Raw genomic sequence first — 16,468 nt, 5'->3', positions numbered from 1 at the left:
ATGCAGCATATCAACTCAACCAATCACCAAATTTTAATATAATGAAACATCTATTCATATTGTCACTATACATACTAGGGCGTGGGCCATGGTCCCGTGAGAGTTTGAATTATACAATTCATATAATTATAATATAATAAAAAAATATTATTTTATTAAAAAAATTATCATTATAATTGATGATAACGATTTATTCATTGGGCACATAGATTGGACGATATTATTATGCATAATAATTATCTAATTATATATAAAAAATTATAATAATATTACATATTTAAATAAGTTGTTATAAATAAAAATTAATATATGGATATTATATTTTGGGATCTATAATATCACTTGAAGTTATAATTCAACTAAAAATTTAAATTTATTTCGATATTTTAATAAATATAATTAAAAATTAGATCATTGCATGTCAAATTTGCAATAAAATGTATGTGATCCTTTCAATTCGAAAAAAAAATGCAAATAACTAAATTGTTAAGATGGGAAGTAGAAAAAGAACATAATGGGATTTTGATTATGGCTAAATATATCGGATCCTTTTAATTAAAAAGAATGAAAATAGAAAAATAGAATGCGGTGAAAGTTTGATTATGAATAAGAATTTAATTTAATTCAGAATAATTTTTTAAATAATAAATAAAAATAAAATTTTTGTATCAAATTTTAATTCGTCAATAGAAAATCACGTGTCAAATTTCGATTCGACTATAAAATCTACAATTTAAACCAATCAAATTATTGTTCCTATTATCGATAAGATTATATTCGTAGAAAACTCTAATAAATCAAAGATTTTATCATTAATACGACTTTTTGAACTTTAAACCTATTCATTCATAGAACAGCTAGTTTTGCCGTCAATAATATGTTGATGCAGCAGTAATAAACAAGATAAATTGTTCAGAGTTTGAAAAAATAATTTATTAGAGATCTTTCAAAACAGAACATCACGAGAATAGAACACTATTCTTCCTTGATAGATTGATCCTCGCCTGTCACTGACAAGTCCAATATTATTCCAAGATAAAAATAAAAATGGAGCTTTCCATTTTCTATATAATCAAACTCCTACAACAATAAGTTAGCATTGAGGAAGATGGATGTACTTGAATGACCCGTAATGTACACATATGCATAACTCAGTATCGTGAACCAAAAAGGTTTCAGAAAATATAAGTTGAAGCAACAGAAGTTAGAATTGATGTCAACAGTATCGAAACCAGGTTCACAGCATTGTTGTCGAGAATCAGAAGACCTGAAATTTTCTTTACAGTTGGTCCTGGTTTACTAACAACCTACACGACATCAAGTAACCTGTAAATCACACATTCTGGAAAGTAGTAGAATAACATTCCCCAAAAGGATTTTCGAAACTTAATTTCTTACGTACGGAGCAGAATCCACTGAATTGTAGTGTGGCTCCCAGAAGAGAGTCAATTAGACTCCCAATTACTCCTGCTATTGTAGAGATGGGTACTACCAACAGCTGCTTTAGTGCTACATCATACGTACAATTTGTGGTGAAAAATCCGACGATAACAAAAGTAACTCCAATTAGAGCTCCGGCAGCAGCAGCTCTAACAACCCGAGTTTGGTGATGCCACCATTCGTGCCTCTTTTGGACTGGCTGGTAGTCATGTAGAAGAAAGCAAGGATCCATAAAATCTTAAGAAAGCATGTTAATGCATCCAGTCTGCGTATAAATTTTTCAAAAATATTAAGAAAAATGATTCAGCTACACAGATTCATTCCCTACTGGCGCAAACGACATGTTCAAATCAATTTCCATAGAACATCTACTTCACAAGTCTTCCAAAACAGGGAGGCAAAACTTTGTTCGGTTAATGCATATGGATGTGCAAATGAAAGTAGTTATTCAAAGAGGACCCTTTTTATCAGTTTAGGAAGCCACAAACTAGCTTCAAGTATAATCAGTTTGAAACTTTAAAATTTATTGGAATGGAGAAGAAATATCCACTCCCTCGACTCATGTCACAGCTATGAGTTTTACCGCCCGAAAGAAGAAGAAAAAAGATGTAGGTTTACCTGTCAGTTGTCACAAGAATTTGGGTTTCCTAAATCGCTAAACCATGACAGAAGACCACCTCAAACAGTGAACACTACTGAAACCAATCAAATAAACACCCTGATCCAAGGTTGCAACTACATTTAACACCGGAAAAATCTAGGAATTGAGCAAGATAGCGAATAATGGACCCATAAACACTCGATCGACATGGCTAAACAAAATCCAGCATAAAACATAACTGTGTACACAATCCAAGCTAAGTTAAACGAACATTCATCTGGAAAAATCTTGGATTTGACCTCAAACCAATTTAACAGCTCAACAATACTCACTGGATATGCAATTTGGCTAAATATTAACGTCCGCAAAGAACGCAGTTCATATAACTACCAAACAAGCAACAGCCAATCTAATCTAGTGGCAATTGGTTGAAAATGAAGCATATTGATCAAAATGAACACTTACCTTAAAAGTTGTAATCAATCGAGGCTGATCATCACTGAGTACTCCAATCTTAGAAGACCAAGTATCTCCATTGCAACAACAGTAGTGCCCAATAACAACCCCCATAAGAGCTGTTACGAGAGGCGTCTCGTTCTTCGAGTCCAAACACTTATCTTCCCAACCCGTTACCTTCCATAACATCAACACCAAAATAGCAGATATGCCACTGTTAAATAAAACTTGAATCCTGCTCACCAAGAAACTAAAAAATGAAAACTTGATTTCATTACACAGATTGAGTTTGACCAAAGCACTTATATATAACAAAAGGGTATCTCACTTACCAATTCCGTTGACCACCAGCCTTGAATTCAGCATCGACACGTTGCTTCCGATCTTCACCAAGCTTAGTGAGCTTAGGCGAAGAGAGAAAGAATATAGCAAAATAGCTCCAACTCTACTTATCATCCAAATTTGAAAAATCAATTAAGACCAGATAATGATGCATAGTAACTGTAATGGGATATCGGAACCGAATGCCCAAAAACATACCGTTAACCGGCGGCAAAGTGAATGGTCATCACAAGAAATCCGGCGAGTGCTCCGGAGAAGTCAAGGGAATTCCGTCTGTAAGCTCGAATAGGGATGACAGAAGAAACTAAGACGCCGATAAGTGGTTGCACTAGAGTATTTTCCATTTTCTGGATTTCAATAATGCCTGAGAGAGACTGATCCTTATGCAAGAGATTTTGACAAATATTTGTAAAAATGTGAGAAGAAGTCAGAAGTCGTATTATTTTTCAGTTTTAACTTTTGGTTGAAACAAAGGATAATTAAGAATTCGTTTTGCCTAAAGTTAACACACAGCCAGCAAACTAACTTCAAAAGAAAAAAAAATAAAAAATAAAAATGGTGAGTTGCAAAATGGACAGAGGAACAGAGCTTATACATGGAAGCGTACGTGGTCATTTTTTTTCCAATAACGGGTACGTTGACATTAGACCATCTCACTCTTAATGCCAATTTTGGATATCAAGTGTCATATAAGAAATATTTAGATAAAAAAAAAAAAAACGTTTGGGTTTAAAAAAATTTCAATTCAATTTATAACTCAACTTTTCGCATCTCAAATTATTTATTTTTAAAATAATTAAGAGTAATTGATTGACAAATAGAGATTATGATATTATTTTTTAATATTAAAATATAATTAGATTTTGAAAAGAAAAATTCTAAAAAGAGAAAGAGCTAGAAAGAAAAAAAAACTAGGTTTTCATATGGCATGGCAATATCCAAATTTTTTTCTCCATTACAACTTGAATTCCAATTCAGATCCCAAAATTCATTTGATTTCTTCGATAGAGATGGTTTTAGCATAAAATTTAAGGATTATTGAATAATGTTTGTATAAATTATGAGGCTACAAGAATTGATAACTTCTAGAGAAAATACAATCTCTTGGCCATACACCCATAACTTTTGAAGATCTTAGATTTGAATTTTTCGATATTGTCAGAGATGTTGACAAAGAAGCTTGGTCGGTGATGAAAGATATTTTTATGATATCCTCTAAGAGCATGATGATATAGTTGTATTGATTGAAAGCGTACATGAAGGTAAGGAGCTTATATTGTGTTGAAACATCTATGAGGATGTCAATCAGGGACGAGGGTAATGGTCCTTGGGGAAAGTCTCGTTGATAAAGTCCCGAAAACCAATGCATATCCGCCACTTTTCATTGGCTTTGTTGATCATCACTGGATTAGCTAGCCACTCCGAATACTTGAAATGAAGCTAATTTTCGTTGATGCCTTTTACCCATTTAGTGCATAGCTCATTTTCTTTTGCTTGACATGCTTTTTGCATGAACCCATGTTTAACCGGTAGACCATAACCTCCGGATCAATCCGAGGCATATCGAAGGATGACCATGCGAAGATGTCTTTGTTCTTCAGGAGGAATCAAATGAGTTTTTCTATCTTATATCTCCTTCAAATTCGGATCCTATGTAGATGACCTTCTTCGTGTCGTCCTTGCTGCGAAGGAGCGATAGAAGTTCTTCCACGAGCTCAGGCTTCGGGATCCTACCTTCTTCACGGGTGTCTAGATCTATCGATAAATGAAGTTTTCAAAGGCGACTTTCCACATATTCTAAGAGGCATTCATGAAGGACCTTTAGTCTCCTCAGACCGCACCAATTTTGGATTTCACCAAAAACTTTTAGTGCTAGATGGTAAGTAGAAGGGATTCCTTTAAACCAGTGGAGTCGTTTTCTTTCGAAAATGGCATTGGACCCAAAGTGGCCCTTAACAACCTAGAAATTCACCATCGTCGTGGTTTTGGCATTGCCTCTGTCGAAAGAGATATGCAACCAAATCGTTCCTTCTTCTCTAGTTCCTTTTTATCGAACCTAGATACTTTTAATTGAGGATGCCATCTGCCTATCTGAGAGTCATGTCCTTTTGAAAACTTCATAATAAAGGATCTCCTATGTTGTCGGATGGAACATAGGAGATATGGCCGCTATTCTAACATCCACGAGCTGAGCGTGGTATGCAAGGCTCGCCCATGATCAAGGATCATGGGTATGGAGATCAATCGGATCCCATTGATAAAGAAACTAAGCTTTCAAGCCCTAGTTTTGGAGAGAGGGTGGCCTGTAAATAGCCTAGGGTTTGGAGTGTATTGAGTTATGAGGAGAATAGTGCTGGGAGAGTCTGCCTTAAGGGACCTATTTACAATATAAGATGTAGGAAGCTTGATTTGAGTAGGAAGCAAACTCACTTCATAGGAAGCAGATTCACTTTAAGAATCGTTTTTCTCTTTTGGAGTCTTCCTTTTCGTTTTTGGAGACTTTTAACCTAAGGGTTAATATTATGTAGCTTTTTAATTGGCTTATAAAGTCTTTAAAGTATATGTGATTTATTTTGACCAATCAATATATTTATATATATATACACACATTGACCTAGTGACTAGAACCCAACATCGTTTTCATTTCTAAAGTGGCTAAAATAAAAGGAAAACACGTCATTGATTCGATCAGTTTCAAATCAATACCAATTATATATGCAGTTCAGTTTGAAATGTATACACAAAATAAAAGTTCTCACTTGAGCCAAATTTTATTTTTTTTACTTTTTCGACGGAATTCGAACCTTCATCTTCTCGAGAAAGGATACAATAAAAGGTCTTTTAAAACTTACCTTTATAAATGGTTTTCTTAACATTTCATTGACATTGAGATTGATTTGATCATCTTCCGCTCCGTAAATTGTCGATGATGAATGCACGGTTGTGATTGTGTTGACAAGACCCATGAGATGAACGATACCTAGAAACAGACAGCCGCATATGAAAAACTTTTGCTACAAATCTGAAACTAATTTTTGGATTGTGAAAAGTGGAGAATTAAAAGGAGAACAAAAAGATAGTTTATCGGCCAGGAGAAGATCAATTTTGATTGTTTCGATTAAATCCTGTGAAAACGTAACTTGGAAAAGTAGCAACGAGCAGAATAATGGGAAAGAAGTGAGTATGCTTAGGAAGAAGAAATTTCAACTCCTAGTGGAAATTGAGGAGAGCTGGCTAGGTGAAGTGAACTAATACGCTTCTCTTTCATTAGTATTTTGTTGCTCTCCATTTTAGATTTCGTACTAAGGAGAGCTGGCTAGGTGAAGTGAACTAATACGCTGGTTAAGTGAGAGGTAAACGGAAGAAAAGGCAAGTCAATGTCAACTCTGGGGGAGTTGACTTGAGGTCAACGTTGTGTTAGAAATTCCATGGAATTTTTGGAGGTTGCAATGGATCGTGGCTATTTTCAAGGTAGCAAGAGTGCCGGTATAGCCTTGAGGAGACTTTTCTGTAGTTTACTCTACTTTCTCCTCACGAAAATGTAAATACCTTAATTATTATTATGCAATATCTTGGTTAGATTAAGGAGATATTATTTAATTATAGAAATCAATCTAATTTATTAATTTTTAATAATTAGTTTATTAAAATATATATGGTTTATTTATCTATACTTTACGGAAAATTAATATTTTAGATGTAATGAATTCTGTATTTTAAAATATTATAAATAATATATTTTTTTAATCTTTCTAGTGTAGCTATATATTACATATGAATTATTTTTATTTAAATAAATTATTAATTTATATATCTTCCATATGAATTCATTGTTTTTATCATCTTATAAACTTTAAGAATTATTATTTTATACCACATGGGTATTCAGGATGAAATTCAGGATGAAAATTGTGAGATATCTTATATGTGAGATTATTTTTTTTGAATAGTTACAATGTTAATGCGCAGACAGTGTGACTCGAAATCTTGACCTCACTATTTGAGGAAGAGACCACCACCACTGGACTACTCCCATAGGACTTTATATGTGAGATTATTAAATGTAGGTTCAACTGTAAAGAGACGTCGTGCTCAACTTTCACAGTTTACCACTACTTGGGCATGTTAGACTTTATATCATCATGCGTTCGTCCTTCAAAGTCAATTTTGTCATCGGTTGATACATTCTTTAAATTTTTTTATAGCTAATTATCGTTTACCATTTAAGTCCAACATCAAATTTTATTAATTTAGCGAGGTATTTTTTCCGTCTATTAATATATATTTTTTAGTTTTTCTTCATATATTTATAAGGAGATATATTTAGTCAATATTAGTAAATATATACATCTCTTCTTGAACGTATCTTTAAAAGTTAAAAAAACATGTATTAACAGACGGATGGAGTATTAATTAATCGCATAATTTTATTTATTTATTTCTTTTGATAAGAGGCACAAAACCTGCATTCATTCATTCAAAACATCCAAACGGACAAGATTCGCAACATCAACAGGTAGCTCGTGTATCGAAAAACAAGTAGAAATAGAGAAAAGTCTAACATTCAACTTAGCTAAACTATGAGCTAATTTATTCCCTTCTCTCTTAATAAAAGAAAAAATACATGAGGAAAAATATAGTGACTTGCTCTTAATCTGGTCAATCAGCAAACTCGAGCCTGATGAGCTGCTCCTAGGCATCTTCAATTCTTCAATCAGTAATCGGCAGTCTCCTTCAAGGACAGTGGACCGAAATGCCATTTGACATGCCCATACCACTGCCCGCCAGGCTGCAATACATTCAGTGTGAAAAGCGTCTTCAATATCACCCAGACTCCCGAGTTCTGTATGAATGAGGTTCCCACCACAGTCCCTAGCCGCAAAACCAAAGTTGTTAGTCGTCGAACCAAAAGAGAAAGCTGAATCAAAGTTAATTTTGATGCACCCTTGGTTCGGTTTCTTCCAAGAAGCATGATGTTATATGGGAACAAGCAACCTTTCAATGATAGTAACCTGATCCAAATCATTATTCTCAACAATCCATCGACGGATACCTTCTGCACACCCAACTGCACGATCACACACAAATTCAAAAATTGCTTTGTTACGATTCCTCCATATCCACCAACATGTAACTAGAAATTTACGAAGGGAATCCACTTGTAACTCATCAAAAATAGAGTTTAACCAAGTCGACAAATTCAAAGTGCTAGAAGCATAAACATCAGATAAATTAACTAGGTTCCACAGCTTTTTAGACCAGCAACAGTCCTTGACAAGGTGTAAAATAGTTTCAAGTGTATCTATACAGATTTTACAGTGATGAGGCAAATCCATTCTCCGCCTATTCAAATTATCTCTAGTCTCTACCAGACCCTTGCACAATTTCCAAACAAAATGCTTGAGGAAAGCAGGGAGTTTGAGATTCCAAACCTTAGTCCAGTAAAGGAAAGTTGATCCCGACCTTGGCAAATCAGAATCTGGTGTTGCTTTAACCATGTTTCGTGCAACTTAATATCCATATTTGACTTGGTAGGAGCCATTCTGACTGTGCATCCAAACCAACTGGTCCGGTTTAGTAATATTTGATAATGGCGTCGCCATAATTACAAGCGCAACATTAGGTAAGAACAGTTTACGCAACATAGGAATATCTCATCTTTCATAACTCCAATCAATAAGTGTATTAACACATACCTCTAGATTGACAACCGCTCCTTCTAGAGGCACTCGAAAGCCAGGCAGGTTCTTAACCCACTTATAGGAGAAAATTATGATATATGCCCATTTCCAACACGTCATCTCCCTCCTTCATGTAGCACCGATCTGGCCTCACACAGCCCATGCTAGATATCTAAATAATTCTTGCCTTAGTGGATAGTGAGGAAATGACCAGTTTTGAAGTATTTGTTCCGTAGAACTCGAGTCATTAAGGAATTAGGCTGCGTCATAACCCTCCAACTTTGCTTAGCCAAAAGAGCTAAGTTTTAAGCTTCAAGTGATTGAAGACTCTAGCCCGTCGTCCTTCTTACTTGCACACAAACAATCCCAAGAAGTCCAATGAATCTTACGCCTACCATCCTCCGCATCCCAGAAGAACTTTGCACAATACATCTTGAGGCTCTTGCAAAAATCTTTAGGAAGCTTGAACAAGCTCATAGCATAGGAAGGAGTCAATTGGAGGACAACTTTTATCAGATTCTCCTTGTCGGCCTTTGATAAGAGCTTACCCTTCCAATTAGACACCTTGTTTTTGATTCTATCTCGTAGGAATTCAAAAGGCTCAGTCTTCCGGCGTTCGATGAATACTGACCTTCATATATATCAACAATAATTTATATATATTAAGTACTAATCATGTATATTAATTAAATTCATGAATTTTCATTGATTAAATCCATACATATCTCACACTAGTTTTTAAGATGCATTATCGTCAATGATTTTATCGAAAACCTTTGGATGGTTTTGAAATTTGGAACCCAAATCCATAGAAGATTAATGTTTTAGATACAATGAATCTTGCAAATTGTTTTAGGCATTGTAAATTTCGATTGCTAGATGGTGAATCCTCAAAAAAAGCAAGAACAAATGAGAACTTTACACATGATTTTCTTAATACGGTAAGAAAGGCTAGAGATGGGATTTAAAATGATATTAATATTAAAAAGTAACAAGTAACATTAGATTCATATTTTCAGAAATTTGATTAGTTTTATCATGAATTATGTATAAAATATTTTGATACAGATCATGAATTATTAATTTATGTCAAATGAAATCTATATGAATTTAATTTTTTGTATTATCTTATAAATTTAATGAATTATAAATTTACCACATTGATCCGAATTCTAGACCGAAAAAAATTATTATTTTAACAAAACTATTAATTTATCGAATATTAATTTATCGAGGTTCTAATATAATAAAATTAATTATCTACCCCAAACAGAAACATTCTTTATGGTAGCATAGGAAGCAATAAGAAACGGTGATCAGTATTAAACAAAATTTCCACCAAAATTGCATACCATTATGAGGCTATTTTTTTTTATCTCTAGACGACTAAATTATTTATTATTTAGTTTTAATTAATTACGTTTAGAGCCAAACACTTACTCGCTAGGCTCATTAACTGAAAAGATAAATTTGAAAAAAAAGTTCTTTAAATGCTCAATTTAAACTTTACTCCCTCTTTCTATTATTACCGTACAAGTTTTTAAAATTTTTTCAATTACCTCATATATTAAATATATAATAATTATATTTAATTTAAATTAATATATGTTAAATTTTTCCTTTCATTTTATTTTTTATACGAATAATTTAAAAAATATATATTGAGACGGATGAGATATTTTTAAACTGGCTATTTTATTATTAAACAATTTTTAAAAGGACTAAACGAGTTACATAGGAATGAAATGTGGAAAGAAATAAGTCATTGGAATATTAGAAACCAGATACGCCAAACTCGCCATGAGCGACCCTGATTGATTTCATTTTAAACTTTAACGTGACAATTATTTATATTTATGTTTTTCTAAAGGTGATTACTATGTGGATCATATTTAACATTTAGGGGTCGATGGTATTCCATATGTGTTCTAAACGGAAAACTAGGTAAAAGGGTCGGTTAATGGCAGAGCTATAATATACTACCTCCGTCCCAAAATAGATACAAATTTTTCAATGCAATTTATATGTAAAAATTTGCATCTATTTTAAGACGGAAAGAGTATGTAACTAATGTATATCATGGTTTATGGTGTAAGAGAGGAAAATATATACAGTGATATATTCTCTCTGTTTTTAATATATGTTTTTTTTAAGACTTTTCATGTTTGAGGTGAAAATCGTACAGATAGAAGTTATTTCTCTTTAAGTTTTGGTCCTGCTATATTTTCCTGAACTGTATAGAGAGGCAAAAGATGCTAGTTCAGTCATATGCATATCATAAGCTGATGATCAGTATATATGTTGCAATGAAATTGGATGCAAACCAAGCTCATTGGATAAAGAATTGCAGCTGCACAAGGGCAACAACTTCAGGGGACAATTTAACCCCACAAGAGTATAATGCTATAACAATTTTGAAACAGTGAATTTCCGTCATTATGAAATATGGGATAAAAACTCAATTTTCTCTATTCTATTTACCAAGAAAGACTGCACGAGGTGCAACAAATAATGGAAACAAAAACTAAGAACCAAAGGGGAAAATATGGAAAAAATAGAGTAGGCATATTTTGGTTATAGAAAATCGGAGATGTTCCTGATGGTCGACCCTGTACTCTTAATGAAGACGAAATATAAGATCTAATGACCAGAAATGAACACCAATGCAGAACTAAAGAAAACAGAACAAGGAACTTGTAACCGAATTTATGATAGTTATATTTATGCTAAAATTTGATTCAAATCTGAGGCTAATCGTCAGTATCTAGTGTGTTTGGATCCTAAAAATTAGTTTTGATTCGATTTTAGTACTAGGACTTCACTCTAAATTACCAATGCAACCAAAATAAGGCTATCTGAAACTAGAAAAAAATAAAATAATGAACTTTATTGTTAACTGTAATTTCTATTCCAAAGCTCATAAGAAACCGAATAAGGAAGAAACAGACCTTATAGAGTGAGCTTCTTCTACCCTAAACGTCATAATCTTGAATTAAATATTATTGAAATGAAGAAAAAGCAAAAAGTAAAAAAACCACTAGTAGGTTTACAAAACTAATCTCCTCTAGATGACAAAATGATCACAAAACAGCTTCGATTTTTCTTGCTCGTCACTTCTCCATATTGCCTTTTAATCCTCAGATAAAGCGGAAAAATTGTGAAATGAAAACGTTTTACTGTTGTGGCTTCAACTTGGATTTTGCAGAAGAATCACGAAGTGCTAGAAAGTTTGACTTGTATGTTGACTTTTTGATCAAGCTTCAGAAATGACATTGTACCATTGCAGAAATAAACACTATACTACTACTGATCTTTTGAACAAAAACTTATTCATTTCATTAACTTAAACTAAACTGGAATCAAATGTGCAGAAAAACTAGGCTAATTAGTTGCTTTGAGTACTATATTCACTTATAAGTGCTATTTTCATCAAATCTTCACACAAACACCTTCACAAGACATAATAGAAGCTTTCTGAATCAAAAGCCCCATATAAAACCACTCACAGCAAAAATCCCCAAATCATAGGAGCTATATTTCAACTCTTGACAACTCGCGCAGACATTTGTTCATTACTAATTAATTGATGAAATTGACTTCACCATTGAAATCAGATCATCAAAACTTCTCGAAATGAGCTTTTAAATTATTGGTTTCCATCAACTATAACGAAAGATAGACAAATCCTAATTATTCAGAGGAAAGAGAAAAGCTGAGCAATGAAACAATAACCTGAAACTCTAGACGATTTGAGGCTCTTCATTTAGAGGAATTGTGGTGCAATTGGATGATATTTCGTTGAAGCTGACATGTCCTTGATCAACGTTGACTATCTCCGGCGGTCCACCATTTCGTTCTCCGGCCAGTAGGAAGTGAATTGTATTTCGGAGATACTGAGTTTCAAAATATGCAGCACCATCCCAACCTCTAATGCAGAAACAAGAAGGTCCTCCATCTTTTGACAGTGTGCCAATTCGTCCTTGACAGTCAATTTGACACATTCTTCTACAATCTTCTTTGCATTGTCTTCAATCCGTCCAATCTTCTTTCCTTTCACTTTAGAAGCTTCTAAGGTTTTGATTCCAGTTTTGATTGCTCTTTCCATTGGCACCTTTCATTTCTTCTTCAAGCTTTTCTTCTCTTTGCTTCTTTTCATTGACTTCTCAGACAAACAAGCTAAATTTTTCACCATCTCTTGAAATGCAAGCTCCAGAAAACAAGTCAATCCAACAATTTCATGATCACGAAGCCAAATGTGGTCGATTGACATCACCAATTTGAAATTTCAGTGAAAGAATAAAAGATAAGACTTAGGGTGCAAATTTTCCCTATAGATTCAATATGGGACTTTTTTTTCCTTTTCAGTCAAATTAGGTTAATCTCTCCTCACCAACAATTGTCCGTGGATGTTGATGAGAGAATAAAATATCACTTTGAGTTACAACAAGCTGCACTGTTATTTTACCTATGATCTGTGAATTTTAATATCTAACCTAGGAATCACAATCTGTAATTATTGTTTACTCAATTTAGCTTATCATGGCGCCGAGCACGTGGAAAGTCGAGAAGATTTTTTTTTTGGTTTTACGAATAAACAAAGTTTCACGTGCGTCTCTAAAAATTGTTTTCCGATCATGTCCAATCATTTGAAAAGTAAATTTTTGTCGCAAGTCGTTAAGTTTCGTTATTACACGTGCGCATTATTTCCTAACGACTTTCGCTATTACATGTCGATCTAACGGTTTTCTTGATTTATACGAAAATATAACGGATAGAGAGTTGATCATAAACTCATCAATTCTGGCAAAATTATTTTAATATTATTAATAAATTGCAATATATTTATGTCGAAAACCTAGATAAAATTCGTTACGTGTTGGTCGAAAGTTCGTTTAACGAATCGTTATACCATATCTAGTTGCAATATTTGAAGAGAAATTAAATTTATAAACCCACAAAACATAAGATTTATTTCCTTTCACTTATATGGAGGTGTAAGAATTTTTCAATGAGAAATATGAAAGCGAAAATTGCAATGTACTCCCTCTCATTTGCACATTTAAGTTGATAAAAATAAAAAATAACGGGCGGAATGAACAAGACAAAACGCTTCCTCCATTTTGCATCTTTGCATGTTAGAGCCTTGCCACACCCTCACTCTCCTCGCTACATTACAAATGATGTAAAAGCTATGCGTTACATTTCTTCACTATATATCACTCTCTCCTTAACATAGCTCATCTCACAAATCTCAACTTCAAACATCACTATCTAGTAGATCTAAAGAGAGTTCTAATTTCAGAAGGCATGGCTTCCAGCAGCTCGACTTCAGACGGTACTGATGAGCTGACCAAAATCTCGACAACATCCCTGAGTCTCATGCTTGGAACGATCCAGAAACTGATCATGACGATCTCCCCATCATGAACGAACCGCTGGCTGTTCCGATCATTGATCTATCCGATTCACAAGCGGCCGAGCTTGTAAGTAGTGCATGTGAGAATTGGGGGGTTTTTCGAGTGATCAACCATGGAATTTCCTTGGAATTGCATGATCAAGCTGAGAATCAGACCATGAAGCTGTTTTCACTGCCCGGTGACCGGAAAGTGCTGGCTGCCCGATCATATGGCGGTATCCTCGGTTATGGACTTGCATTAATGTCCACATACTTTCAAAAGGTAATGTGGTTAGAGGGCTTCATCATGTCGGGATCTCCCATGGAGCATGCTATCAGGCTTTGGCCTGATCATGAAGAGGATCGCACTTCCTTCTGGTATAAATATTGATTAAGCACATTTAACTGCATGCGGGTCATTTTTTTTCCTTTGTTGAGAAAGGGTTTCATTAATATCATAAATCGGGATCATACCTTTTCTGTTACAGATCGATGTTTAAAGACTTAAAAAATAACAAATCATGTTTGAAGGACAAAAATGCCTTTTGTTTTCGACAAAAATAAATTAATTCTCTACTTCATGAGTTGATCAGTGCATCATGCACCAAACAAGAGAAAGAAATTAATAACTTATAACCACTCTAAATTTCGTTAAACTTTTAAACTAAAATTAAGATCTCAACTTATTTACACTCGGTGTTAGAAAAAAGGAACAAACTTGTTAACATTCGACGATCCCAAATTAGGGTAAGATGTCCGTCTCTCTCTGTTTTTTTTTTTTTGAAAGAAGTGGGAGGGGCTGGTTCAAAGCCCTAACGAGAGAAATTTTTGTTTATGAGGGTATCTTAGGTAAATATAAAAAAAATACATTAAAATTGCAAAAGTGAACATCCCTGAATTTTGATCTAAGTAATCTAATGGTATGCCCCCTCTCGTTTATGATTTTATTTTTTCCGTTAAAAATCAAAAGCACTTTTAATTAATTTCTACAACTTGAAAAATGAAAAACAAAAACGTAGGTAACCTAATATTAAATTTCAGGGAATCTTTAGTTATTTCTGAGGACATGGATGAGGGAGATTTAGTAAATTGAATCTATTTTATTTGTTACTTTAACAATTAAAAAGAGACCCAAAGATGAAACATCAGGTAATTATTAAGTGCATGCATCTATGTTTTCTAATTTTTGGTTTGACTTCAAGAATTAAATCTCATCATTTGAAACTTAAAAAAAAAAAAAAAGTTCATTTGAAGCACGATTTCTAAAGTTTCGCTGTTAGAGATGGTTTAACAGTTTATTAATTATACATACCTTATTCGATCATTCAGACTGAATTCCTTTATAATAAGTTAATTAGAGGAAGGTTATTATACCCGATTCTTTCGTTCATGCGACTCTGCCTTGGACCTTACTTTCAAATTGGTTTTTTGAACCAAATCTATCATCTCCTCCTTGGAGAAAAGAACAAATCATCCGCACTTTTTGCATTTTAGTTCATGAAAACAAGTAAAAGTAAAACGTTAAATGAAAAAAGAAGAAGAAGAATTAAGAAGAAGATTATAGCATATAGTATTATAGTCCCATTTTCATTTTTCTGAACTTTAAGGTGTTTATTAATTTATTAACAAATTAATATAACAAATGTAATTGATCTAATAAATGCTTGCGGTTATGATATGCTGCAGTGATGTATTTGTGAAGTACCAAAAGGAAATGAAGAGTTTAAGTGAAAAGCTCATTGAAGTCATGTTTAGCTCCACGGGGGTCGATCTGGGAGAGGAGCTCCCATGGATGAAATTAAGGTTGTTATATTAATCTTGATTTGATTTTTATATTAGTGATTGAAATGGTATTATAGTCTTAGTTTAGTTAAGATTTAAAATGTCTTAAAATCCAGACAATTAGATTATGATCCGTGGTCAAACTTAATTAATTGGAGTCACAATTTCGAAAATTAAGACTGCTGTAGAACCAAATTATTTGAACATTAAGGGCCGGCTCGACCCTCAGGCAAGAAAGGTGGTCGCCTAGAACCTTAAGAAAAGCACGCTATAACGTATAGGAAACTAGACCATAAAAATAGTTTCATATATTATGTGTTTCGGAATACAAATGATCTAAGGTCTAAATATAGTTTAAATTAGGCTAATAAATAATGTGTAATGAAATGACTAAATGGAAAATAAAATTGCAAATAGAGATTAAGAGAAAAGAGAGATTGATTTGTATTCATATATTGTGTTTCCGAATTGATACAAATTCACATTTATATATAGGTTTTCCACATGTATATGTTTCACTTCATTAATAGACATAGTAAATGAAGTTCTAACTCACATATGTTATGAGGATTAAATAAAGCAAGAGGTTATATAATTTACATCTACACAATATTTTATAACACTTCCTCTTGGATGTACAATCATCAATATGTGATTAAGAAAAAACTCTATCAAGAAAAACCTAATGGCCAAAACCTTGATTAAAGGGAACAAAGAGTATTTAGTGATTGTCATACACATGAGAAATTGCAGCGTTAAAACCTCACCAGT

The 16,468-nt window shown here is 33.4% G+C and overlaps 1 protein-coding gene and 1 pseudogene across 1 annotated transcript; one reads left to right on the top strand and one right to left on the bottom strand.

The window, feature by feature from the left end:
- Positions 1-1,175: 1,175 nt before the first annotated feature.
- On the bottom strand, positions 1,176-3,183 carry LOC139882102 (protein PGR-like; annotated as a pseudogene).
- Positions 3,184-13,943: 10,760 nt separating this feature from the next.
- Positions 13,944-15,731, top strand: LOC139882098 (gibberellin 3-beta-dioxygenase 1-like). Its single transcript, XM_071866474.1, has 2 exons — positions 13,944-14,293; positions 15,602-15,731. The coding sequence occupies exons 1-2, from the start codon at positions 13,944-13,946 to the stop codon at positions 15,729-15,731; spliced, it is 480 nt and encodes a 159-aa protein (XP_071722575.1).
- Positions 15,732-16,468: the final 737 nt, after the last annotated feature.

This window comes from Rutidosis leptorrhynchoides, unplaced genomic scaffold, assembly GCF_046630445.1.
Source record: "Rutidosis leptorrhynchoides isolate AG116_Rl617_1_P2 unplaced genomic scaffold, CSIRO_AGI_Rlap_v1 contig227, whole genome shotgun sequence".
Classification (NCBI taxonomy): Eukaryota; Viridiplantae; Streptophyta; class Magnoliopsida; order Asterales; family Asteraceae; genus Rutidosis; species Rutidosis leptorrhynchoides.
The sequence above is the reverse complement of the archived record's forward strand: the minus strand, read 5'-3'. Positions and strand labels throughout refer to the sequence as shown.

What these genes read in the sequence shown, in the direction of transcription:
- LOC139882098 (XM_071866474.1), top strand. Translation starts at nt 13,944, where the DNA reads ATGAACGAACCGCTGGCTGTTCCGATCATTGATCTATCCGATTCACAA. An exon ending in GAGGATCGCACTTCCTTCTG is followed by an intron (nt 14,294 to 15,601) that starts GTATAAATATTG and finishes GATATGCTGCAG; the next exon opens with TGATGTATTTGTGAAGTACC.